The 27244-nt window shown below is 40.1% G+C and overlaps 1 protein-coding gene across 1 annotated transcript in view; it reads left to right on the top strand.

Moving 5' to 3' along the window:
* stumps (DBB domain-containing protein stumps) overlaps positions 1–27244 on the top strand; it is a 106923-nt gene that overhangs the window by 13573 nt on the left and 66106 nt on the right. The window contains exon 3 of the mRNA XM_070104664.1: positions 2373–2481. Within this exon, the coding sequence (XP_069960765.1) occupies positions 2373–2481 (109 nt within the window). The remainder of the gene's footprint in view (positions 1–2372; positions 2482–27244) is intronic.

Below are 27244 nucleotides of genomic sequence, written 5' to 3'. Positions count from 1 at the left end.
CGTTGCCCAGCGGTGAGAGGAGCGACTCTCATTGCTGAGGTCCAGGGAATTGTCTAGTCACAAGGAAATAGTGACTTTAAGAGGATGGGCTGGTGTGAGAGCCTTTGTCCCATTTACATCATAACTATTTCCATTATTAACTCAAATTGTCCAACCCTTACTTTTTTTCTGAGTTCTCCTCTCTTCACGTTCTTTATATAATTTTTACGCGGGTTCCTCTATTTTCCTCGAGTCTCAGTTTAGGAGCGGAAGCGGCACCATTGAAATGTTTTTTTTTTTTGTGTAGGCTCTTTCATGTGCCGCTGCTGCCAACTGCCATCGCCGTCTGATTAGTTGGTCGGGGAGACTTAAAATTTCTAAAATTTTTATTTTGTTTAAAATTTGGAAACTTTGGTATGTTGTACAGATACATGATGAATTTGCGGTTTCCTGTGCAGTAAAATAATTATATAAATATTTACGCTGCACATAATTGTGAAGTTTTCTGATATCACATATATAACCTGGCTGAAAAAAAAAGTTTTCTTCCATAATATATATATATATATATATATATATATATATATATATATATATATATATATATATATATATATATATATATATATATATATATACATATATATAAAAAATTTGTGTGTGTGTATTTTGTTAAGTGTGTTTATTCGTACTATGGAAAGTACCTACTCACTTTTCATTATGTCATATATATAATGTTCTCTGTGTGCCTTTACATACCCTAAAAATTATTTCCTTCAATGAATACTAAAAGTGCCACAAAGGTTTTCTTAATGGACAGGCAACTGGGAACGTGTTTGTGTACTGAGCCGAGGGCTTAGGAGACATTTGGCTACTTTGTGTTCTCGGGGTAATACTTTGTAGTGTTCTGGTGGTAATGCTTGATGTTCTTGTGGTAATTCTTGGTTCTATTCTGGAGGTAATAGTTGCCGGTGTTCTGGAGGTAACAGTTCCCGGTGTTCTGGAGGTAATAGTTGCCGGTGTTCTGGAGGTAACAGTTGCCGGTGTTCTGGAGGTAGTAGTTGCCGGTGTTCTGGAGGTAATATTTACAGGTGTTCTGGAGGTAATAGTTGCCGGTGTTCTGGAGGTAATATTTACAGGTGTTCTAGAGGTAATATACTAGTGCTCTGGGAGTAATATTTGCCGGTGTTCTGGAGGGAATACTATGGTATCCTGGTCGTAATATTTCGTGTCCTAGAAGTAATATTGAGTGTTGATGACAATGTTAGTGTTCTAGAGTTAATGTTTGTTGTGCTGATAATATATAAGTGTTCTTGAGGTACTATTTGATGTTCTGATGGCAGTACTTTCGGTATGCTAGATTTAATACTTCGTTGTGCTCTGGTCTTCAAAAAAAAAATATATATATATACCTTTACCCAGTGGAGACAGCTAACCTAGCTAGCCTCATTGCTAAAGCAACAACCACAATTTTTTTTCTTCTGATGAATCGGGTTGGCAAATCTTCAATATTGTACCACGAAATTGTAATAACACGATTGCATTTTTAGGACTCAACTGTCATGAGTTTGATACTCACCTATTGTGTTTTTTTTTTTTTTCATATTTGTGTACCACATCAGAGAACTTAAAAAACGCAGTTCTGATTTTTCTTGTATAAAATATTTTAGACGTGTGCTTTTTAAACGAATATGAAATTATTTACATAATTTATAATCTAGAAGTATATCTGACTGAACGTTTTCTGCGTAAACATCCAGTAGTTAATTTTAAGGCTGCCGGAAATGCTCCGCATACCCAGGGGCTTCCTATAAAGTATACTAATAATGTCAACTAATCCTATATCAATCGTATAATGTGCTTTTTAGAAATAAAGATTATTATTTTTATTAATACTCATGTACTATCGTCAGTTTACGTTAGTAATCTTCAACAAACAGTAGGGTGTTAGACATCACGGGAGGTACTGTTGGTCTCTCAAGAGCGAGACTGAAACCTCTCATAAACATGCATGATGAGAGGTACGATAAATCTTACAAATTTCCGCTTACATTTATTTTCACTTGCACCCCTCCTCCCCAAAGAAAGTTTCTTGATGCTGGTGAGGGCCTCTTGATCCAAGAAATTGAATCTCTTCTCCTTCTTGGGCTCGGACCTGATTTTCCACTCATTCCTCATTCCTCTACTGGAGTCAAACTTCGCCCCCTCCAAATGTAATAGCTTCCTGTGTGTTTCTTAATAGTTAGTCCTGTAATATGTTTTTTATAGTTTAGGGGGCCTGGTATGAGACTGAGCAACGGCAGCGATGATTACTGGAATTAACAGATAATTTTTTTTCGAAATAGGCTTAGCACCCTCCAAATTTTCATTTATGTGGAAATATTCATTTATAGATTTTATGTTCAGCTGTGTATATACTACTTTGTTGGCTACTTACGTGGTAGGTGGTGTGGATGATGTGTACTCTTCACCAGGACAGTTAAGCACGCCAGGGTGTGGCTGGTAAGTGGATGATGGTTGACTGAGGGAGTTGGTATGGTGTTATCGGCTGGCGCCTGATGGTTGAGGCATCTCTGTTTACACGCCTCCACCTACATCTGGCCCACGCTTGCCCTCACCCCATTTTTCTTTTACTTTAGTTGAATTCTGAGTTTAGGTAAGCTGTATAGAGGCATTACTGTATCTTTGATATGTCGTAAGGATGGGATGATACCAAAATTTTTACCGAAGCCGATACTTAATTTTAGACCGATACCGATACTTTGGCACACTTCTAGTTTCGAGAGTTTTCCTTTACCTGCAGTACATAAGATAAATTGCAGTTTTAACTTTACAATTAAGGGGGGCGGGGTTCCCTAGTGGCGGTTAAAGGTGTAGGATCTCGCTACCTGAAAACCCGGGTAGGTGTTGAAGGACATGTTGTGAGAGGACTGGGCTTCCTGGTCAGTGGTGGGATACGTATTGTTTGTTGGCTGCCGAATGTTATAGAAAACGAACATTACCTCTCTAAATCTTGTATGTCTTAAATGACTGAATTTACTTAATGTTACACATATCCTTGGGAGCAGATAGATAAATCCCCCCTCGTCTTGTCTAAACTGGCTAGAGGTCCCAAATCTGCACACAGAAATCACTCCCTACGAAAGTAAAAGACTGGGCAGGCGATGCAAAATGCCCCCAATAAAAAGTAGGGGCGCCATTGGTACACTAAGAGAAAACACCATAAGTGTCCGGGGCCCAAAACTGTTCAACAGCCTCCCATCAAGCATTAGGGGAATTGCCAATAAACCCCTGGCTGCCTTCAAGAGAGAGCTGGACAGATACCTAAAGTCAGTGCCGGATCAGCCGGGCTGTGGCTCGTACGTTGGACTGCGTGCGGCCAGCAGTAACAGCCTAGTTGATCAGGCCCTGATCCATCGGGAGGCCTGGTCATGGACCGGGCCGCGGGGGCGTCGATCCCCGGAATAACCTCCAGGTAACCTCCAGGTAGGCCAGGCAGCGGTTATGTCACAGGTATATGGACCTGTTGTATTCCTCTGCTTGCACAGCTAGTATTCCTTGAGCATTTTCAGTCGCACGCGGATGTCATTGCTAGGTACAGTGTGATCCAAGAACGACTGTTGGAGACTCCTAGCATTTTCACAGTAGTATTATATGCGCTCCTTGCTGCCATCATCCATACAACTACCATATCTGCTTCCTCATTTAAGTTAGCCTGACTCCAAAAAGTATAGTATAAGCGATACAGAATTTTTATTCTTCTAATCCCCTCGTTCCTCACATTCAACGCTGGCTTATAACCAGACACTCAAGAATCTTCCATGTATATAAATATATTATATATCTCTCTCCTCTGATCCAGTGAGTACGTATTCAGAACCTTTAGACATTCCAAGTAGTTTCAATGTTTTATTGGCTCTGTGCGCAGGATGTAAACGATCTCAGTATCGGTTGCATCTCTGATATTTCCCCTGGTCTGCATGATGCCGTCAACATTGAGCACTACTCCAGTCGAGAGAGCACAAGCGATTTGAATAGCTTTATCATTTGGCAATAGTATTTCTCTTGTCTTGAACGTTCTCACTATCCTCCTTCACATTTGTCTAGCTTTCACTGAGCGACAGGTCTGCTGATATTATGGCACTCCGACTTAAGGCGATGTTTCGGTCCGACCTGGGCCATTAACAAGTTAATGGTCCAAGTCAGACTAAAATGTCATCATAAGTTTCATTCTTCTATGTGCGGGTTATTTGTGTATTATTCCAGTCACGGTATTGTGGCTTTTTTTTTCTTTTCTTTATTACACCCAGGTCCTTCACGTTTTCTTTTCGTTCTATTTGGTGGCCATTCTGTGTTTTATATATACAGTGTCTCTTTCGAGTTATGTTAAAACGAGATTCATTTTATCATATTACTTTGCAAAACTAGGAATGGGTTACCTGGAGGTTACCTGGAGGTTATTCCGGGCATCAACGCCCCCGCGGCCCGGTCCATGACCAGGCCTCCCGATGGATCAGGGCCTGATCAACTAGGCTGTTACTGCTGGCCGCACGCAGTCCAACGTACGAGCCACAGCCCGGCTGATCCGGCACTGACTTTAGGTATCTGTCCAGCTCTCTCTTAAAGGCAGCTAGGGGTTTATTGGCAATTCCCCTAATGCTTGATGGGAGGCTGTTGAACAGTTTTGGGCCCCGGACACTTATGGTGTTTTCCCTTAGTGTACCAATGGCGCCCCTACTTTTTATTGGGGGCATTTTGCATCGCCTGCCCAGTCTTTTACTTTCGTAGGGAGTGATTTCTGTGTGCAGATTTGGGACCATTCCTTCCAAGATTTTCCAAGTGTAGATTATGATATATCTCTCCCTCCTGCGTTCCAACGAGTACAAGTCAAGTGCTTCCAAGCGTTCCCAGTAGTTAAGGTGCTTGACAGAACTTATACGTGCAGTAAAGGATCTCTGTACACTCTCTAGATCTGCGATTTCACCTGCTTTGAATGGAGATGTTAATGTACAGCAGTATTCCAGCCTAGAGAGAACAAGTGATTTGAAAAGGATCATCATGGGCTTGGCATCTCTCGTTTTGAAAGTTCTCATTATCCATCCTATCATTTTCTTTGCACGTGCGATCGTGGCACTGTTGTGATCCTTGAAAGTGAGATCCTCAGACATTACTACTCCCAGGTCCCTTACATTAGTTTTCTGCTCTATTGTATGGCCGGAGTCAGTAGTATACTGTGTTCTAGTTATTACCTCCTCCAGTTTTCCATAACGGAGTAGTTGGAATTTGTCCTCATTGAACATCATATTGTTTACCGTTGCCCATTGGAAAACTTTGTTTATATCTTCTTGGAGACTAACCGCGTCCTCGGCAGATGACAGCCTCATGCAGATCCTAGTATCATCTGCAAAGGATGATACGGTGCTGTGGCGTATATCTCTTTTATGTCTGATATGAGGATAAGGAATAAGATGGGGGCGAGTACTGTGCCTTATGGAACAGAGCTCTTCACTATGGCAGCCTCCGATTTAACTCTGTTGACCACTACTCTTTGTGTTCGATCTGTTAGGAAGTTGAAGATCCACCTCCCCACTTTCCCAGTTATTCCCGCATTTTTTTGGGGCTATTGCAGATCGCATTTGTCAAATTTTTTGAAAGTCTTTTATTTTCTCTGCATTCTGTTTTTCCCTTCCAGTCATCCAAGGCCATGTCATATGATCCAGTAGTTGTAAAGGCAGGAGCGACCTGCCTGAACCCATGTTGCCCGGGGATTGTCAGTTTGGGGAATCCAGGTGATTTGCAACCCGTTTTAGCACTCTTTCAAAGTTTTTTTGAGGGGGACGTCAGAGCCATTTCATAGTTCTTGCTAATGCTTTGCTGCCACCTTTTGGAGTGGGGCTAACCCGTCGTTTTAAGTGACGGGGAATTTCCCCACCAAGCTCCCCCCCAAGTTTTTTGGGGCACGCAGGGGGGGTTTTTGCAGTTCTTAATGAAAACAGAGTTCCAGAGTTCCCCGGGGCTGAGGATGGCGTTGTCAATGGTTTTTTAAAATCAATCGGAGTTGGGGAATGGAAACGGATACATTTATGGGTTTAGGCTCATTCATGAAGAAATCTTTTGGGGCGTCGATCCTCAGCCCGATTAGGGGGTGGGGGCCCATCTGAAAATGACTTTATTGCCCCCTTTAAAAAAACCTTAATGCCCTAACAGTAAAATTTTTTGAGCAATTAAAATCGTAGATGAATTTAGTTTTATGTTTATTCGCCACGAATGCTGTGGACGAGTTTCAACATAGCGGGTAATTTGATAGCAACATAACCGGTGGGGAGGGGCTAATAAAATTTGCCGGTGATGAGATGAGGTGGGAGACTAGTTTTTCAGTGACCCCAGTAGCTTATAATACGTCCACTTTTTTACTTTATTACACTGATGACCAGTTGGTAGTTTTTCAGCCCTAGAGACTCATGAAGGACTTTAACCTCTAGTCTGGGGTTTAACGTATTTAGTGTATATACCTCTGAGAGGTAGACGCCTGGGGGAATATATCTTTACCTCAAAATTCTGCCAAAATATTTGTATGACGTTATCTATGACGTCAGAGGAGTGACGAACGCATGAGTAAGAGTCCGCTGTGTCGGTGACGAATTTCCGAGATGTCGAGCTTTTCCCTGTTGGTAGCTTAACGCGTTGATCCGGGTTTTTGGATCCATTGTTTTTTTGCTGTTTGAATTAAAAAAATTTTTTTTTTAAATGGTGTCCCTTTGACGTAAGTCGGGCGGGAAGGAAGAGGTGCGATAAAAAGTGGGTGAAATAGGGGAAGGTGATTGTTTTCCAGTAGAGATAAAAGACCTTTTCCCTTTTATAGTGTAGATTTATAACATGGGACATAGTTTACATTAACGATACTACTTAGGTATTCTGTAGTGAAACTTTTTTTTTATGCAGTCTTGATTGTTACTTAGCATTATTTGTAAGGTTAAATTGAGTTTGGCCAGGCCATCTGACGTTTACTCGGATGGCGCTGTTATCTACCTGGGTCTACCGGGAGGGAATTCCGGGATCAAGCCCCCGGGGCCCCGGGCCCGACCAGGCCTCCGGGGATGGGGTTTGATCAACGAGGCTTTTTGCGGCCCCCGTAACCCAACGTGAACCACACCCCGGCTGATCCAGCCCGTTTTTAGGTATCTGCCCAGCTCCCTCGAAGAAAACCAGGGTTTTCCCCAAAAACCCCCCTTATTGCTGGGGAGGCTGTTGAACAGTTTTGGGGCCCCCGGACATTATTGTTTTTCTCTTAGTGTACCAGTGACGCCCCTACTTTCATGGGGGATGTTCATCCCTCCAAGTCTTTTGCTTTCGATGGAGTATTGCTGTGTGCATATTGGGAGTCCTAGAATTTTCCCAGGTGTAGATTGAATCTCTCTCTCCCTGGCTCCAGTGATACAAGTAAAATGTTTCCCAGGGCTCCCAGTAGTTAAGGTGTTTGATGGAACTTTGTGCAGAAAAGGTTCTCTGCATTCTCTAGCTCTGAAATTTTCACCTGCCTTGAATGGAGATGTTAATGCCAGCAGTATTCCAGCCTAAAAAGAATAAGTGATTTAAAAAGAATCATCATTGGTTTAGAATCTCTTGTCTTGAATGTTCTCTTATCCATCCTATCATTTCCTAGCATAGGGACAGTGGCATTGTTGTGATCTTAAAGGTGAGACCCTTTGACATTCCCCCAGGTCTCTACATTACTTTTTCTCTCTATTGTGTGATTGGAGTTTGAGTATACCCCAGTTCTAGTTATTATTTTTCCAGTTTTCCATAACGGAGTAGTTGGAATTTGTCTTCATTGAACATCATATTGTTCCCCGTTGCCCATTGGAAACTTGGTTTATATCTTTTTGGGATTCTTTCCTCAATGGATGACACTCTAGCGACCCGATCGTCTGCAAAGATGATACAGCGCTGTGGTTTACATCCCCCTTCTGTTGGGAAAAAAAGGTGGGGATACGGCCTTTGGGGAAAATTTCACTAGGGCAGCATCTGATTTAACTTGTTTACCACTACTCTTTGTGTGGATTGATTAGGGAAGATCCATCTGCCTACTTTCCCGGTTATCCCTTTCCCCTTTTGTGTGCTATTACACCATGGTCGATTTTTGTAAAAGGCTTTTGTTTTTAATAAAAAGAAGCGCTAAGCCAAAGGACTAAAAGACTGGGGGAGGAAGGAAAAGGGGCATCAGGTGGAAAAAGGAGATGGATGAGAATAGGTTACGGAGAAGGGGGGGTAGGGGATGGAAAAGGGAAAGGGGGCACAAGAGACTGAATTTAAAAGGGCTGGGGGGAGGGGAAAAGATCATCAGTTTTTTGGGGAGTAAACGTCTTTTACTTTTTTAGGCCCTTAAATTTTTACTTAACTTGTCAGAGTTTTGTTTCATTGATGGCCTGTTTTGGTCACCAGTATGATCAGACTGAAAAAATTGTCTTAAGTCTCTGGGGGTTTTTTAAATTTTTAGTTTGCATGACTCATGAAATCTTAATAACGTGGGGGGTGAAGAAAACAATAGGAAGAGAGGGGGCTGGGGAAGAAAGGGAAAAAAAATTGAACAGGAAGGGGAAATGAACCTTATTTTTTTTTGTTGCCGTTTGTAAGACAAGGGGGCATCTGGGGATTTCCCCTCCCTCCCCCCCTTTCCTCCCCATCCATGTTACCCCAGCTAATGTCTTCTTTTTTCCCCCCCCTCCTAGCCACCCCTTTTGTCCCCCTACCCTCTTCCTGTCACTATGTTGTGTTTCCCTTTCTCAGCTGTATATTTTTAGTTTTTGTTTTGATAAATGAGCAATTAGGTGCAGTAGATAGGAGCTTTTTGCTCAGCCTCATTCATTCACACACACACACACACACACACACACACACACACACACACACACACACACACACACACACACACACACACACACACACACCCCCGTGTCATCACAAAGGCCTAGTGCTAACGAATGTGCCTGGGACAAAAAAAAAACCCCAAACCCCCCCCCCCCCCCCCCAAAAAAAAAAAAAAAACAAAAACCACAACACACACACACACACACACACACACACACCCACACACACACACATAAAACACACAAAACACACACACACAAAAAACCCCACACCCCCCCTGAAAAAAGGCCTAGTGCTGCATGTCCAGGAACCAAAAAAACAACACACACACACACACACACACACACACACACACACACACACACACACACACACACACACACACACACAACACACACACGCACACACACACACACACACACAACACACACACGCACACACACTGCTCCTCAACGGGCCAGTTCAACGAATTGCCTAGGAAAAAATGGTAACTAAACACACACACACACACACACACACACACACACACACACACACACACACACACACACACACACACACACATACACACACACACACACACACACACACACACACACACACACACCCCCCGCTCCTGGGGGCCCGGGGGCCCGGGAATCACCACTCAATCATATCTAGGTGAGTACACACAAAAATCTTATATATATATATAATATATATATATATATATATATATATATATATATATATATATATATATATATATATATATATATATATATATATATATATAATTTTAGGGTCCATTCTTTAAAATTTGGGGGGGGCCCCCATAGCTTCGGAGAAGGGGATGGCTTCAGAAAAAATTTTGGATTTCTTCCGTGTTTTAAATTTCCACTTCCCTACCCCCCCCATTTTTTTATATTTTTTTTTTTATAATGGGAATATTTTTTTAAATAATATGGTACAGAAGATCCAAGAGATACACTATTGATATAAAGGTGGCACATACTACATGTTTTATATATATATATATATATATATATATATATATATATATATATATATATATATATATATATATTTATATATATATGTATATATATATATATATATATATATATATATTATATATATATATATATATATAAAAATTATATATATATATATATTTTATATATATATATATATATATATATATATATATATATATATATATATATATATTTATATATATATTATATATATATATATATATTATATATATATATATATATATATATATATATATATATATATATATATATATATATATATATATATATATATATATATATATATATATATATATATAAACAGAACTTCCGTCAATCGGGCGGACATGGCCCCCAAGGAAAGTTACTGTATCGGGTGTTATCCGGAAGGTCGTATGTTTTTGTGACTAGTTTGTTGGTCTCCACTGGCCTGGTGCGCTGAAAGATTGTTGGGAGAGGTTTAATCACTGTTTGAGCTTGGAGTTTTAAAGGGGTGTTGAAGTGAGTCAACTTTGAGAGAACTTTTTTGTCTTGGGGGACGGGGAGGATGGATCATGGTGCCCAGCTGCCTTTTTGTGCCCCAGGACTGGTTTCCACAGCCCCCCTCTGCCTCAACCTCGCCCCACCACTGCCCCGCCCGTCCACCCCCCAACCCGTCCCCAAAAATGCCCCCCGTCTTTCCCCGCCTCCTCCTAAAAGATCATTGCCTCGGAAAATCCTCACCGGGAATCAAAAAACATAAAAAGAATCAGGGTTCTGAGATGTGGGCTGATGTTAGTCATTGCAAGAAAGATAACCCGCAGGCGACGGGGTACGGGCACATAACGCTACCATCATCTCGTTTTCCCCAGCACCACCGCCAGGTGGCCCCGTTTTTTATCTTTGCCCTTTTGGCATCAATACCACCTCCCCTTCCCCACATTTTCCGAAAAAATTTAATTGGCAGTGCTGCTCATCCAAAATTAAAACAAAATATGGCTTGTAGGCTAGTCACTGCTTCCTCCTCAAGACAACACCTATCCATTCCACAGGAAACATTGTTAAAAATTTAACATGTATATACATCAGACATATATATATATATATATATATATATATATATATATATATATATATATATATATATATATATATATATATATATATATATATATATATATATATATATATATATATATATATTATATTATTGCAAAAAATTTTTAAAATGGTCAATTAGCAAGTACTATTTAAAATTGTCCTTTTTTAAACTTTCCCTTGTTTGTTTAAAAATTTTTTTTTCATTAATGCTAATTAAACATTTTTTAATTTTTTCACCGAAGAATCTTAGAAAAATTACATAATTTTTATAACAAGGAATTTATTTTACCCCCAACCCCCCCAAATATTTTTAAATCTTTACAATAATTTAATACTAAACAAACACAATCAAATATATTTTTTTTTTAGGTTTAGAATGATTTTGAAATTATTGCATACAAATTTTCACTTGTCAAAAGGCAAGATGAGCGTTGCTATTTAAACCCAAAATCAAGTTTCTTAACAAAATATATATATATATATATATATAATATATATATATATATATATATATATATATATTTTTATATAAAACAACAAGTCGGCCGTCTCCCCCGGGCAGGGGGTGACCCCAAAAAAAAAGAAAATTTAAAAAAAAAATATTTTATCATTCCCTTTCACCTCACTCCCCATAATCACTGTTTTGCAGCGGGGCTCAGAATACAACAGTTTAGAAGGAATCTATAAAGATAAAAGATACACAACATATCTCTCCAAACTGCCAATATCCCGAACCTCCTTTAAAGTGCAGACTTGTCCCCATTTGGATAAGTTCATATAAAAAACGGTTTCCCCGAAACCCCTTTACTGAATATTACCGCTCACACTCCCAAAAGCTCGTCAGGTCCCAAATCCATTTGTCCATTCACTCCATCAACACGCTCACGCACGCTTTCTGGAAGTCCAAACCCGCCCACAAAACCTCCTTTACCCTTCCTTTCAACCTTTCGAGGACGACCCCACCCTCCTTCCTTCCCCCACAGATTTATACCCTCTATGTCATTCACTTTTATCCATTCTCTAAAACCCAAAACCCCAACAACCCCTACTCAGCCCTCTGACTAATACTTTTTTAACTCCCCCTTCCCAATTTCCCCACAGAAATTTTTTGCATAATATTTAAACCACACATTGCCCTTAGACAGGACATTCCCCCCTCCCAAACCCCCTCCCCTCTAGCATTTACAACCCAAGCTTCCCCCTTTTGAGGGGGCTACTATCTTTTTAAAATTCCCTTCTTGCCTCCATAGATAACGTTTTTTTTTCCCCAAAAACCTTTAAAGCACCACTCCCCCTTTTTTCCCCATCAATTCTAGATTAACTTCATCCTTAATAAATCCATCTGCCGACACGTCAACTCCCCAAAAATCTGAAAACATTCCCTTTTCCATACTAAATAAGAATAAGAATAAGAAAAGAATAAGTTTCGTTCGTTTTTTAAAGGGGGGTTAGCCCCCAGAAAACAAGAAAATTGCGTCATCGAGGACTGTCTAATTATTTCCATTGGGGTCCTTAATCTTGTCCCCGGATGCGACCCACCCCAGTCCAACACCCAGGTACCCCATTTATGCTAGTGAACAGGACAAAGGTGGGAAACGGGCGGGTTTCCACCGCCGGGGAAACGCCCCCTCCGTGTTTAAGCGGAGCTTTAGCCACCAGGCCACCGGGCCTGGGTTTTAAATAGATATTTTATCCCCACTCCCCCAAACTGTCTATAACCTTTGCAATTTTTCTTAGAATCTCCCCTAACACAGTATCAGCAAAAAGTTTCAACCCATTTTTTTTTGATTATAATTTTTAAACCCCCCTCCCGAACACCCCAGCATTTTCTTCTTTTACAACCCCATCTATAAATATTTCAGCCATGGTAATTACACATCCCCGTCTAAGACCTACTTTTTCTGGGAAGTAGCCCTCTCTTCACACACCCTAACCTGAGCCTCACTATCCCAAAAACTCTTTTTCAGCATATAAAAACCACCATTCCATATACTTGCAAATTCCCCCATTGCCCCCATCCACTCTGTCATATGATTTTTCAAACCATAAATGCAATAAAAAATTACTTTTTCTAAATACTGTTCACAAAATGCTTAAATAAACACTTGATCTAAAATCCCCTACCCCCTCTAAAACCTCCTTGCTCATCCCCAGCCCTCTTCCTTTTTACCTCTAATTCTTTCAATAATAAAACACTGTACACGTTCTGGTTTCTAGCAAAAATTCCTCTATAATTTTTTCAGCTCTTTTTTTCCCCTTTATATAAAGGGGCTATACATACTCTGCCAATCTCTGGTACCCTTCCCCCCTTTCATACATTTATTTAACAAAATGCCAACCACTCCAACACTATACCCCACCCCCCCTTTTAACATTTTGTCATGATCCCATCAGTTTGCTGCTTTACCCCTTTCATTCTAAGCCTCCCCCCCATACTCATCCCGTTCTTCACTCCTAAAGATGGTAACCTCCCCGGCCAGTGCATGAAATTACCGCCCCCTTCGTCGACATTTAAAAATTCCTCAAAATATTCTCGCCATCACCCAAAACCCCCATCTCCCATCTACTAACTCCCTACTCTGTTTTTAACTGACAAATCCATTCATTCCTAGGCTTTCTTAACTTTTTTAACTCCCCAATTTTTTTTTATTTTATTCAAATTTTTTGACAGTACCCTCCCCCCTTTTCATCTGCTCTCCTTTGTTCTCTCACCCTTTCACCTTTATTTTCTTCCAAAACTTACTCTTCTTATAACACTTTGCTTTTAAAATCAAAGCTAACTTTTTCTCTTTTTTCAACCCCTTTTCTTCATCATTCCACCAATCACTCCTCTTCCTCCCCCCCCCACCCCCCATAACCAAAACTTTGCCCCACCCTAATCTGATTTTTAAAAAAATTCCAACCCCCTTCAACCCCCCCACTACTCAAACTTGCACCAGCCCACCTTTTTGCCAATAGTTTTCAAACTCACCGAAATTCCCCCTCCCCTTTGTTTATACACTTTTACCCCTCTTGTTGTTGCCATTTTCCTCTTTTTCCCATTCCTCTTACTCTCACTGTAGCTAAAATAAATAATGATCCGATATATCATTGCCCCCTATAAACGGGACATCCTGAGCCTACCCTAACCTTTTGTCCCCCAATGCATAAACTAACAAACTACTTTCATTACGTGCTATATCATCCTTGTATATTTATTTATCCCTTTATAAAATATTATTTTATTACCAAACCTCTTTTTAAAACATGGCTCAGTTAAAGGCTCCCATTTTCATTTACCCCACCCCAAATTTACCTACTCTCCCTCCACAACATTTTTTCCCCCTTTAGCATTGAAACCCCCCCCCACCATTATCCCCACACTAAAATTTTTTTTGGGGAAATGTCAGTCTCAGAGTTATCTCTGAGTTCAGACCTTACGGGGGGCCAGTGGTTCTCTTATATATATATATATATATATATATATATATTATATATATATATATATATATATATATATATATATATATTTATATATATTGAATTATTTTTTTTTAATTTATTATTATTATTATTATTTTATTTTAATTTTTAATTTTTATAGTATAGTAGTAGTAATGTGAAAATCACCCCCCAGAAGGTTACAGGACATTACCTGAATTATTACCGGAAGAATTTGGGTGAGGGAAAATGCGACTTAAATCACAGTAGGTCACTGAACTGCAATTCCTTTTTATGCCCATTTCCCCAGAACTCTCACAAAAACTGACCGACATTAAATTAATTAATTGCAAAAAACCCGCACTGTATTAAATTAAAGTTGTGGGTCATGATAGGGGTTAGCCTTTTTGGGGGACAAAAATATAATTGGTATTCCCTTTTTAATTTCTGAGATGGGTCCCCCCAACTGCTAACACCTAGACCCTACACTGGCCAACTAGAGATCTAAATGCAACGACTAATGGGACTTCCCCCTTGTGATGTTCCCCCACCCCCCCCCAATTCTTGGGTCTTGAAAATTCTGCCCAATTCTTCAGGGGGGTACATTAACACAGGTTTCTAATTACAGATTCCGCCGAAAACCCCAATTGACCTTGAGAACGCCGGGTCCCTTGCACATCTAAGTCCCGTGCTCCCCATTAAATTCAGTATGGGTCTCCCCGGGTCTTCCCCCACCCCCATAAAAAATTTTTGAAGGGTCCAAAAAAGCATCACATTTTAATAAATATTATTCATTTATATATTCCACATTTAGGAAATTATTAAAACACACACAAAGGTGTGTGTGTGTGTGTGTGTGTGTGTGTGTGTGTGTGTGTGTGTGTGTGTGTGTATGTATGTATGTATGTATGTATGTATGTGTATTTATGCACCGCTTTAGTGTTTTTTTCCCCATTGTCAGTATTTTATACCATTTTTTCCAGGGTTTAAGGAACCTAGGTGGGGTAGTTTTTTAAATTTGTTTGTTGTGTCAATATATGAAGTGTTGGGAACATTTTAAGTGAGGGTGATATTTTTAAAAAATACAGTCATTGCTTTATTCTTTATGATAATTTGCAAATGTGCATGTACCCGGAGGCCCTGGAGGTTATTCCGGGGATCAACGCCCCCGGCCCCGGCCCGACCAGGGCCCCCCGATGGATCAGGGGCCCGATCAACTAGGCTGTTACGCGGCCCCACGCAGTCCGACGTAAACAGCCCGGCGATCCCGGGACTGACTTTGGTATCTGTCCAGCCTTCAAAGGGAGCCAGGGGTTTTTTGGCAATTCCCCAATGCTTGATGGGAGGTGTTGAACAGTTTTGGGGCCCCCGGGCACTTATGGTGTTTTCTCTTGGTACCAAGGCGCCCCTTTTTTTTATTTGGGGGCATTTTGCATCGCCTGCCCCCTTTTTCTTTTTTAGGGGTGATTTCTTTGCAGATTTGGGGCCATTCCTTCCAAAATTTTCCAAGTGTGATTTGATATACTTCCCCCCCTGCGTTCCAACGAGTCAAGCGGCTTCGCGTTCCCCGTGTTAAGGGGCGACAGAACTTATACGTGCAAAAGGATCCTGTACACCTCAGATTGCGATTTACCTGCTTTGTATGGGATGTTAATGTCAGCAGATTCCAGCCTAAAAGAAAGGGGTTTTAAAAAGGGTCATCATGGGCTTGGGATCTCTGTTTTGAAAGTTCTCATTATCCATCCTATCATTTTTTTTGCCGGGATCGTGGCACTGTTTTGATCCTTTTAAAGTGAGATCTCAGACATTACTCCCCCGGTCCCCACATTATTTTTCCCCTCATTGTATGGCCGGGGCGTAGTATACTTGTTCTAGTTATTTTCCAGTTTTCCATAACGGAGTAGTTGGGAATTGTCCCCATTGAACATCATTTGTTTACCGTTGCCCACTGGAAAACTTTGTTTATATCTTCTTGAGGTTAACCCGTCCCGCAGATGCAGCCTCATGAGATCCTGTATCATCCGCAAAGGATGATACGGGGCTTGGTGTATATCTGTCTATGTCTGTTATGAGGGTGAGGAATAAAATGGGGAGGATTTTGGGCCCTTTTGGGGAAAGAGCTCTTCACTATAGTCCATTTAACTCTTTGCACTACTCTTTGTGTTTGATTTGTTAGGAAGGATCCATCTCCCACTTTCCCCGTTATTCCTTTACACGTATTTTGGGCTATTGCCATGATCGCATTTGTCAAATGTTTGCAAATCTGTTATTACATCCATTCTGATTTTCCCAGGCGCTTGTTGATAAAGGGACCTGCATTTTGAACACAGTGATGGAGTTGATACTATCAGGCGCTATCATAGGATTTCTGTGTCTAATAATTATTGTAGAGTCATTTAGATTACTCACAAAATAACTGGGGAGTGCAGCCGCCAAATAAATGGACCCTATAAAAATATATATATATATATATATATATATATATATATATATATATATATATATATATATATATATATATATATATATATATATATATATATAATTATTTTTCACGTATTGTATATTTCTATTTTGTTTTAGGTGGGAAAGTGGAGGGGGACATAGCTACCTGTTGCTTCAGACGGGGAGAAGTGGGGAAGGTTATTCTATAATGCCACTCAGCTGGTCCCGGGGAAGGGGGATTCCGGGGGATCAGGGGAGAGAGGGGGGAGGAAGAGGGGGGAGAGGGGGGGAAGAGAGGGGGGGGGTGGGGGGGGAGGGAGAGAGGGAGAGGGAGGGAGAGGGGAGAGGGAGGGGAGGGGGAAAGACGTAGATGCAGTTATATGAATTTTCACCTATGCGGGAATAACAATGATTAATTATTTCTACAGGTACATGTACAAGATATCAGGCCCAACTGAATCAATGACATACTACTATAGAAAGCGATTGTTATTGAAAATTTAAGATTAGGTCGATGTTGTCCCAGGATCACCCCACTAGTCGACTAACACCCAGGTACCCATTTTACTGATGGGTGAACAGGGACACACAAATGTTTGACTTTACCAAACCGCTTGGGGAAAATATCGTGCAAAAATTCATATAACCACGGCCTAATCACTATGTAGATCTCATACAAAATTAATACAGGTGGGGGGGAGATAGGAAAGGTTGAAGAGAGGGGGAAGGGAAAAGGGGGAAAATAATTAGACCCAAAAGGGATATAAAGCCTCATCAAAAAAAGAAGGATGGGGAAAAGGGGAGAATGAAACAAGAGAACAAACTATCTCTTTACCTCATTTTCAATGTTCTTTTTTTCGAGATTCCCGTTTTATTTTCTTGTTCTTCCTGTAAAGAAAAATTTATATTTTTTTTAATCTTAATTATAAATCTATTAGTCTATTAGTCGTATAAGTCTATTAAATTGTGTATCTTATCAGAAAAATTAAAAACAGCTCTTGGATAGGTTTGGCAGTGTAATGCCATAACATACAGTGTAACAGTGGATTGTGTCCGTACTTCTAATATTTATGTACATGTAATAGATTTACTGAATTAAAACAATTCTTCAGTATTACAAATTAATCCACATAATTAGCTTATTACATTATAAAAGATTTTTCAATACGCCGGCTGTCTCCTACCGAGGCAGGGGACCTAAAAAAAAAAAACTTCACCATCATTCACGTCATCGCTGTCTTGGCACAGGTACCCAGATATAACAATTTAGATGTCACCCAAACACCCAACATTCACACCCCACCTTTAAAGTGCAGGCATTGTACTTCCATTTAATTGTTAACTGGTATCTCTGAATCTTTCAGAAATTATTACCCTGCTTACACTCCAACAGCCTGTCAGGTCCCAAAACCATTCGTCTTTATTCACTCCTATCTAACACGCCTACACATGCCTGCTGCATGTCCAAGCCCCTTGCACACATAACCTCTTTTACCTGCTCTCCATCCTTCCTAGGACGACTCCTACCTCCTCCACTACCGACGATACGCCTCCAAGTTATTCCATTTTGCTCCATCCTCTCTCAATGTCCAAACCACTTCAATAACCTCTCTTCAGCCCTCTGAATAACACTTTCTGTAACCTGCATCTCCTCCTAATTTCCACACTACGAATTCTTTGCACATTTAGTACCACACATTGCCCTTAGACACAGCATCTCCACTGCTCCATCCTCCTCCATGCTGCAGCATTCACAACTCATGCTTCACACCCACACAGGAGTGTTGGTTTCACTACACTCGCACACTCTTCTTTGCCTCTGATAGGATTTTTGACTCCACAGACACCTTGATACACCACTCACCTTTTTTCTCTCTTCATCAATTCTGTGGTTAACTCGTCCTCCATAAACCCATCTGCTGACAGATCTACCTCAAATATCTGAACACATTCACTTTTCCATACTCCCTCTCTTCAATGTGAAATCCAATTTTTCTTTAAAAAATTGTTTAATAATTCTTATCACCTTACTTTTATCTATGTTTACTTTTAATTTTTTCTTTACACACCCTCCTCTAATCGTCCACTAACCTTTGCAACTTTCTTTAGAATCGCCCAAACACAGTATCAGCAAGAAGTAACTAGACAACTCCTATTTTGTATTTGATTCTATAATTTCCTAATTCCCATCCTCTTAACACCCAAGCATTTACTTTTTTACAACCCCATCTATAAATATATAAAACAACTATGGTGACATTACACATCCCGTCTAAGACCTACTTTACTGGAAAGCAATCTCCTCTCTCCTACACACCCTAACCTGAGCCTCAACTGATCCTCATAAAAGCTTCAAACTAAAGGGAATACTGAACAAAAGATGGGGCTGATGAGAGACAAAAGGCAACACTTCCTCTCATCATGGCAGCCACTGAGCACTGAGGAGTCACTGTGGAGGTGGGCAGCAGGTGGTGACGTCATGCTAATGGCTGCTACTTGGCATGATGCACTGACAAAAAAAGACCCCCTGTATGGTAAGCCTTTGATTTTGTCATGGCATTATGCCAAAAAACACTGCATAATGCCGTGACTAGTACTTTTCACATGTCCAACCCTTATTTTACACCAGCATAATCCTCTTTGAATTATACATTTACATTCTCTTTTCCTGCCATAACTTATCCTTCAACATTTTGCTACTCACTCTTAGCTCTAACTATTTGAAACCTCTAACCTAATCCCATTTACATTATTTCTCCCCACTGAAACTCTCCTACCCCTATAGCTTTGTTTCATTTCTAGCCAAGACATCCAGCTTCTTCTCATTCTTAATATCCACAATCATCTTTCTTTTATTTGCACAACATCCACGCACATTCAAACATCCCACTTGACGGTTTTCTTTCTTTTTCTTTTCAGTAAGCTATACGGGAAAAGCGTTACTAGCCCATTGTTCCCGCATTTTAGTTGACTTTTACAACACTCACGCTTCTGGAGGAAAATTTTATTCCACTCTCGCGGATATGTAATGAAAAGCACTAAGATCAAGAACTTCTTCTTTCAACAAACCGGCCGTATCCTACCAAGGCAGGTGGCCCAAAAAGAAAACAAAAGTTTCTCTTTCAAATTTAGTAATTTATAAAGGAGAAGGGGTTAGCCCCTTGCTCCTGTGCATTTTAGTCGCTCTCATAACACGCATGGCTTACGGAGGGAAGAATTCTGTTCCACTTCCCCATGGGAGATAACAGAAATAAAACAAGAACAAGAACTAGTAATATAAAAATAGAAGAAAACCTAGAGGCGTATATATATATATATATATATATATATATATATATATATATATATATATATATATATATATATATATATATATATATATATATATATGCCTAGGGAAAGTATGGATTTGTCAGTTAAAAACAGAGTAGGGAGTTAGTAGGATGTAGGGAGAGGAGGTATTAGGTAGATGGCGAGAATATTTTGAGGAACTTTTAGATGTTGAGGAAGAAAGGGAGGCGTGTAATTTCATGCACTGGCCAGGGAGGTATACCATCTTTTAGGAGAAGAAGAGCAGAATGTAAGTGGTGGAGGTATGTGAGGCATTACGTGAGAATGAAAGGGGGTAAAGCAGCTGAACTGATGGGATCATGACAGAAATGTTAAAAGCAGGGGGATATAGTTGGAGTAATGTACTTGTTTAATAAAATGTATGAAAGAGGGGAAGGTACTTTAGAACGAGAGTATGTATAGTCCCTGTATATAAAGGGAAAGGGACAAAAGAGATGTAAAATTGAGAGGAATAAGTTTACTGAGTATACTAGGAAAAGTGTGTACGTAGGGTTATAATTGAAGAATTAGAGGTAAGATAGAATGTAGGATTGCAGATGAGCAAGAGGTTTTAGAGTGGGTAGGGATGTTCAAACAAGTGTTTACATAGAAGCATATATGTGAAACAGTATTTAGGCAAAGGTAGGGAAGTTTTTATTGCATTTATGGATTTAGAAAAGGCATATGATAGAGTGATAGAGGAGCAATGTGGCAGATGTTGCAAGTATATGAATAGGTGGTAAGTTACTAAATGCTGTAAAGAGTTTTGGTGAGGATAGTGAGGCTCAGGTTAGGTGTGTAGAAGAGAGGGAGATCACTTCCTGCAAAAGTAGGTCTTAGACAGGATGTAATGTCGCCATGGTTGTTTAATATATTTATAGATGGGGCTGTGAAAGAAGTAAATGCTAGGTGTTTGGGAGAGGGTGGGATTAAATTATGGGAATCAATTGTAAATGGGAATTGACAGTTACTTTTGCTGATGATACTGTGCGGGAGATTCTAAAGAAAAATTGCAAAGGTTAGTGGATGAGTTTGGGAAATGTGTGTGTGAAGGTAGAAAGCTGAGTGAAATATAGAAAGAGGCGTGATGAGGGTATCAAAATGATTTAGATAAAGAAAATTGGATATCAATTGGGGAGTATGGAAGAAGTGAATGTTTAGATACTTGAAGCTGACGTTGTCGGGCGGATGGATTTATGAAGAATGAGGTTAACTATAGAATTGATGAGGGAAAAAGGTGAGTGGTGTTGAGGTATATGGTCAAAATGTTATCTATGGCAAACAAGGGAATGTATGAAAGTATAGTAGTACCAACACTCTTATATGGATGTGAAGCTTGGGTGGTAAATGCAGCAGCAAGGAGACGGTTGATGCAGTGAGCTGTCCTGTCTAAGGGCAATGTGGTAAATATTATGCAGAAAATTTGGAGGAAATAGGGAAAGGTGGAGTTAATAAAAGTATTAGTCAGAGGCAGAGGGGTTGTTGAGGTGTTTATGATCATTTAGAGAGAATGGATCAAAGAGAAATTGACATGGAAAGCATATAAATCTATAGGGAAGGCGTGGGGGTAGGGTCAGAGTATTTTCTTTGAGATTTTCTTCTTTTGGGTCACCCAGCCTGTGGGACGGCCAACTTGTTGGAAAAAAAAAAATGTATGTGTAGTGTGACCTAATGTAAGTAGAAATAGCAAGACGACTCTGAAATCCCTGCATGTTTATGAGACAAAATGGACACCTCAGCAATCCTACCATCATGTAAAACAATTACAGGCTTCGCTTTACACTGGCTGGCAGGACGGTAGTACTTCCTGGGTGGTTGCTGTCTACCAACCTACTACACATATATCTCTTTCTTTCTTCAACACATCGCTCGTATCCCACTGGAGGCGGGTGGCTCAAAAAGAAAAACGAAAAGTTTCTCCTTGTACATTTAGTAATATATACATGAGAAGGGGTTACTAGCCTCTTGTTCCTGCATTTTAGTCACCTTCTTACAACATGCATGGCATTGAGGAAGAATTCTGGTTCCACTTCCCCATAGAGATGGTAGGAAATAAAATAAGAACAAGAACTGAAAGAAAACAAGAAAAACCCAGAGGAGTGTGTATATATGCTGCAGGTTGTGTATGTGTAGTGTGACCTATGTAAGTAGAAGTAGCAAGACGTACCAGAAATCTTGCATGTTCATGAGACAGAAAAAGGACACCAGCAATCCTACCATCATGTAAACAATTTACAGGCTTTCGCTTATTAATTCACTTGGCAGGACGGTAGTATTTCCCTGGGCGGTTGCTGTTAACCATTTTTTTTTTTCAACAAGTTGGCCGTCTCCCCACCGAGGCAGGGTGACCCAAAAAAGAAAGAAAATCCCCAAAAAGAAAATACTTTCATCATCATTCAACACTTTCACCACACTCGCACATTATCACTGTTTTTGCAGAGGTGCTCAGAATACAACAGTCTAGAAGCATACACATATAAAGATACACAACATATCCCTCCAAACTGCCAATATCCCAAACCCCTCCTTTAAAGTGCAGGCATTGTACTTCCCATTTCCAGGACTCAAGTCCGACTATATGAAAATAACCGGTTTCCCTGAATCCCTTCACTAAATATTACCCTGCTCACACTCCAACAGATCGTCAGGTCCCAAGTACCATTCGTCTCCATTCACTCCTATCTAACACGCTCACGCACGCTTGCTGGAAGTCCAAGCCCCTTACCCACAAAACCTCCTTTACCCCCTCTCTCCAACCCTTTCGAGGACGACCCCTACCCCGCCTTCCTTCCCCTATAGATTTATATGCTTTCCATGTCATTCTACTTTGATCCATTCTCTCTAAATGACCAAACCACCTCAACAACCCCTCTTCTGCCCTCTGACTAATACTTTTATTAACTCCACACCTTCTCCTAATTTCCACACTCCGAATTTTCTGCATAATATTTACACCACACATTGCCCTTAAACAGGACATCTCCACTGCCTCCAACCGTCTCCTCGCTGCTGCATTTACCACCCAAGCTTCACACCCATATAAGAGTGTTGGTACTACTATACTTTCATACATTCCCTTCTTTGCCTCCATAGATAACGTTTTTTGACTCCACATATACCTCAACGCACCACTCACCTTTTTTCCCTCATCAATTCTATGATTAACCTCATCCTTCATAAATCCATCCGCCGACACGTCAACTCCCAAGTATCTGAAAACATTCACTTCTTCCATACTCCTCCTCCCCAATTTGATATCCAATTTTTTCTTTATCTAAATCATTTGACACCCTCATCACCTTACTCTTTTCTATGTTCACTTTCAACTTTCTACCTTTACACACATTCCCAAACTCATCCACTAACCTTTGCAATTTTTCTTTAGAATCTCCCATAAGCACAGTATCATCAGCAAAAAGTAACTGTGTCAATTCCCATTTTGAATTTGATTCCCCATAATTTAATCCCACCCCTCTCCCAAACACCCTAGCATTTACTTCCTTTACAACCCCATCTATAAATATATTAAACAACCATGGTGACATTACACATCCCTGTCTAAGACCTACTTTTACCGGGAAGTAGTCTCCCTCTCTTCTACACACCCTAACCTGAGCCTCACTATCCTCATAAAAACTCTTTACAGCATTTAATAACTTACCACCTATTCCATATACTTGCAACATCTGCCACATTGCTCCTCTATCCACTCTATCATATGCCTTTTCTAAATCCATAAATGCAATAAAAACTTCCCTATCTTTATCTAAATACTGTTCACATATATGCTTCAATGTAAACACCTGATCTACACATCCCCTACCCACTCTAAAACCTCCTTGCTCATCCGCAATCCTACATTCTGTCTTACCTCTAATTCTTTCAATTATAACCCTACCGTACACTTTTCCTGGTATACTCAGTAAGCTTATTCCTCTATAATTTTTACAGTCTCTTTTGTCCCCTTTCCCTTTATATAAAGGGACTATACATGCTCTCTGCCAATCCCTAGGTACCTTCCCCTCTTTCATACATTTATTAAACAAAAGTACCAACCACTCCAACACTATATCCCCCCCTGCTTTTAACATTTCTGTCATGATCCCATCAGTTCCAGCTGCTTTACCCCCTTTCATTTTACGTAATGCCTCACGTACCTCCCCCACACTTACATTCTGCTCTTCTTCACTCCTAAAAGATGGTATACCTCCCTGACCAGTGCATGAAATTACTGCCTCTGTTTCTTCCTTAACATTTAAAAGTTCCTCAAAATATTCTCGCCATCTACCCAATACCTCCATCTCCCCATCTACTAACTCCCCTACTCTGTTTTTAACTGACAAATCCATATTTTCCCTAGGCTTTCTTAACTTTTTTAACTCACTCCAAAATTTTTTTCTTATTTTCATGAAAATTTCTTGACAGTGCCTCTCCCACTCTATCATCTGCTCTCCTTTTGCACTCTCTCACCACTCTCTTTACCTTTCTTTTACTCTCCATATACTCTGCTCTTCTTATAACACTTCTGCTTTGTAAAAACCTCTCATAAGCTACCTTTTTCTCTTTTATCACACCCTTTACTTCATCATTCCACCAATCACTCCTCTTTCCTCCTGCCCCCACCCTCCTATAACCACAAACTTCTGCCCCACATTCTAATACTGCATTTTTAAAACTATTCCAACCCTCTTCAACCCCCCCACTACTCATCTTTGCACTAGCCCACCTTTCTGCCAATAGTCGCTTATATCTCACCCGAACTTCCTCCTCCCTTAGTTTATACACTTTCACCTCCCTCTTACTTGTTGTTGCCACCCTCCTCTTTTCCCATCTACCTCTTACTCTAACTGTAGCTACAACTAAATAATGATCCGATATATCAGTTGCCCCTCTATAAACATGTACATCCTGGAGCCTATCCATCAACCTTTTATCCACCAATACATAATCTAATAAACTACTTTCAACATGTACATCATACCTTGTATATTTATTTATCCTCTTTTATAAAATATGTTTTCATTTATTACCAAATCTCTTTCTTCACATAGCTCAATTAAAGGCTCCCATTTACATTTACCCTGGCACCCTAAACTACTCTACTCCTCTCTCCATATCATTTTTACCACTGAGCATTGAAATCCCAACCACCATTACTCTCACTTGATTCAAACTCCCCACTTATCTACTCAACATTTCCATGGGGAAGTTGAACAGAATTCTTCCTCTGTAAGCCATGCATTTTTTAAGAGGCGACTAAATGCTGGTGCAAGGGCCATAACCCCTTCTCCCATATATATTACTAAAATGTAAAAGGAGAAACTTTTGTTTTTCCTTTTTTACACCCTGCCTCAGTGGGATACGGCCGTGTTGGAGAGAGAGATATATTTATTTATTTATTTATTTTGAAGTGATCTTTCCCAACTCTCCTAGGGTCAGTTGAGTGTCTGAGGTCACATCAAAGCACTCTTTGAAACATTGCTGGTAGAGTTTTGAAGTTTAAAATGATCTGCTGGTCCATGAGCTGGATGAGAGGAATGGCATTAGGGGACAAGAACTTCACTGTGATGAAACAAAACACCTCCACTCATTTGGTCATCCAAGTCTGGATGATGAGTGAGCATTGTCCATTACCAGGAGCCACTTGAGTTCCAATTCTATTTTCAGGAGGTATATCTTCACGCTGGGGCTAAACACCTCATTGAACTTATCAAGGAAAATGTCCTCGTGACCCATGCTTTACTGTTAGCTTCCACATCACAATAATAATAAGTTGCTCTTGGCGACACTGTCTTTTTTTAACACTGGGATTTTCAGAGTGATACACCAGTAAAGGCTTCACTTTGAAATTCCTACTAGTATTACTACAGAACAAAAGAGTAAAGCCTATCTTTCATAGGCTTCTGTCCTGACAGTGCCTTTTCCTCCTGCATGATGTAGTCCTTCTTGGCATTTTCTTCCAAAAGATTTCTTCATCACAATTGAACACTTGTTGAGGTTTGAATTCTTCAGCCTCTATGTACCCCTTTGAATTCATGCATATATTTTCAGCTGCATATTTGTCAGAACTAGTGGCCTCACCATGCCTTACCACACTGTGTATACCACTATGCTTCTAAATCTCTCAAACGAGCCTTTACCGCCTTAAATTTACTAACATCAGCACTCGTTGCAGGCATTTTCTTTAAGAGATCGTCATGCAACTGCCTTGCCATTTCACAAATTATCGACTGCATAACACTATCTCCTGCTAATTGTTTCTCGTTGATCCACACCAAAAGTAACTTCTCAGCATCTTCGAGTACTTGTGATCTCATTTTTGTGAGCATATTTACCCTTTCGCAACAACAGTTTTCTTTATTTCTTTTCTTGCACGATGGAAGTGATGGTTGTATGGGGTTCCGATACATCCTGCAAGTTCTGCCTTACGCTCTCCACTTTCATATTTTTCAATGATGTCTTTCTTGAAATCTATTGTGTTTTTCACCTTCTTTACCAAAGAGCTGCCACTAGAAGCTCTTGGGCCCATGGTGGCGTATTTAGCAGTTGCAAGCACTAAAATGAATGGAATATTACGAAATGTATCGTATGAACTTTGGGATCGTGTCTCTCTGATAAACAATGGCACACCGACGTGAATGGTGTGTGGGGCGCTTCTGGGACAAGCGACTATTTGCTAATCAAACAATGATTCATGAGTCAATATTTTGACGAAACAGTGTTACGATTTAGAAAATTACTAATTCCGATGATAACAAAAATAAGAGTCCACTGTACATATTTTTTTATTATCACACTGGCCGATTCCACAAGGCAGGGTGGCCTGAAAAGAAAACTTTCACCATCATTCACTCCATCACTGTCTTGCCAGAAGGGTGCTTTACACTACAGTTTTAAACTGCAACATTAACACCCCTCCTTCAGAGTGCAGGCATTGTACTTCCCATCGCCACTGTACATACATACTCTATACACACTACTCTTCTCTGGGACTCGAGTCTAGTTTACCGGTTTTCCAAATCCCTTTGTAAATGTTACATAGTTGACATTCCAACAGCACTTCAAGCCACAACTGCTCATCTCTACTTAGATCTTACATGCTCACA

The sequence above is a fragment of the Cherax quadricarinatus genome, chromosome 5 (assembly GCF_038502225.1).
Source record: "Cherax quadricarinatus isolate ZL_2023a chromosome 5, ASM3850222v1, whole genome shotgun sequence".
Taxonomy (NCBI): domain Eukaryota; kingdom Metazoa; phylum Arthropoda; class Malacostraca; order Decapoda; family Parastacidae; genus Cherax; species Cherax quadricarinatus.
This window is presented reverse-complemented; position numbering and strand designations above follow the sequence as displayed.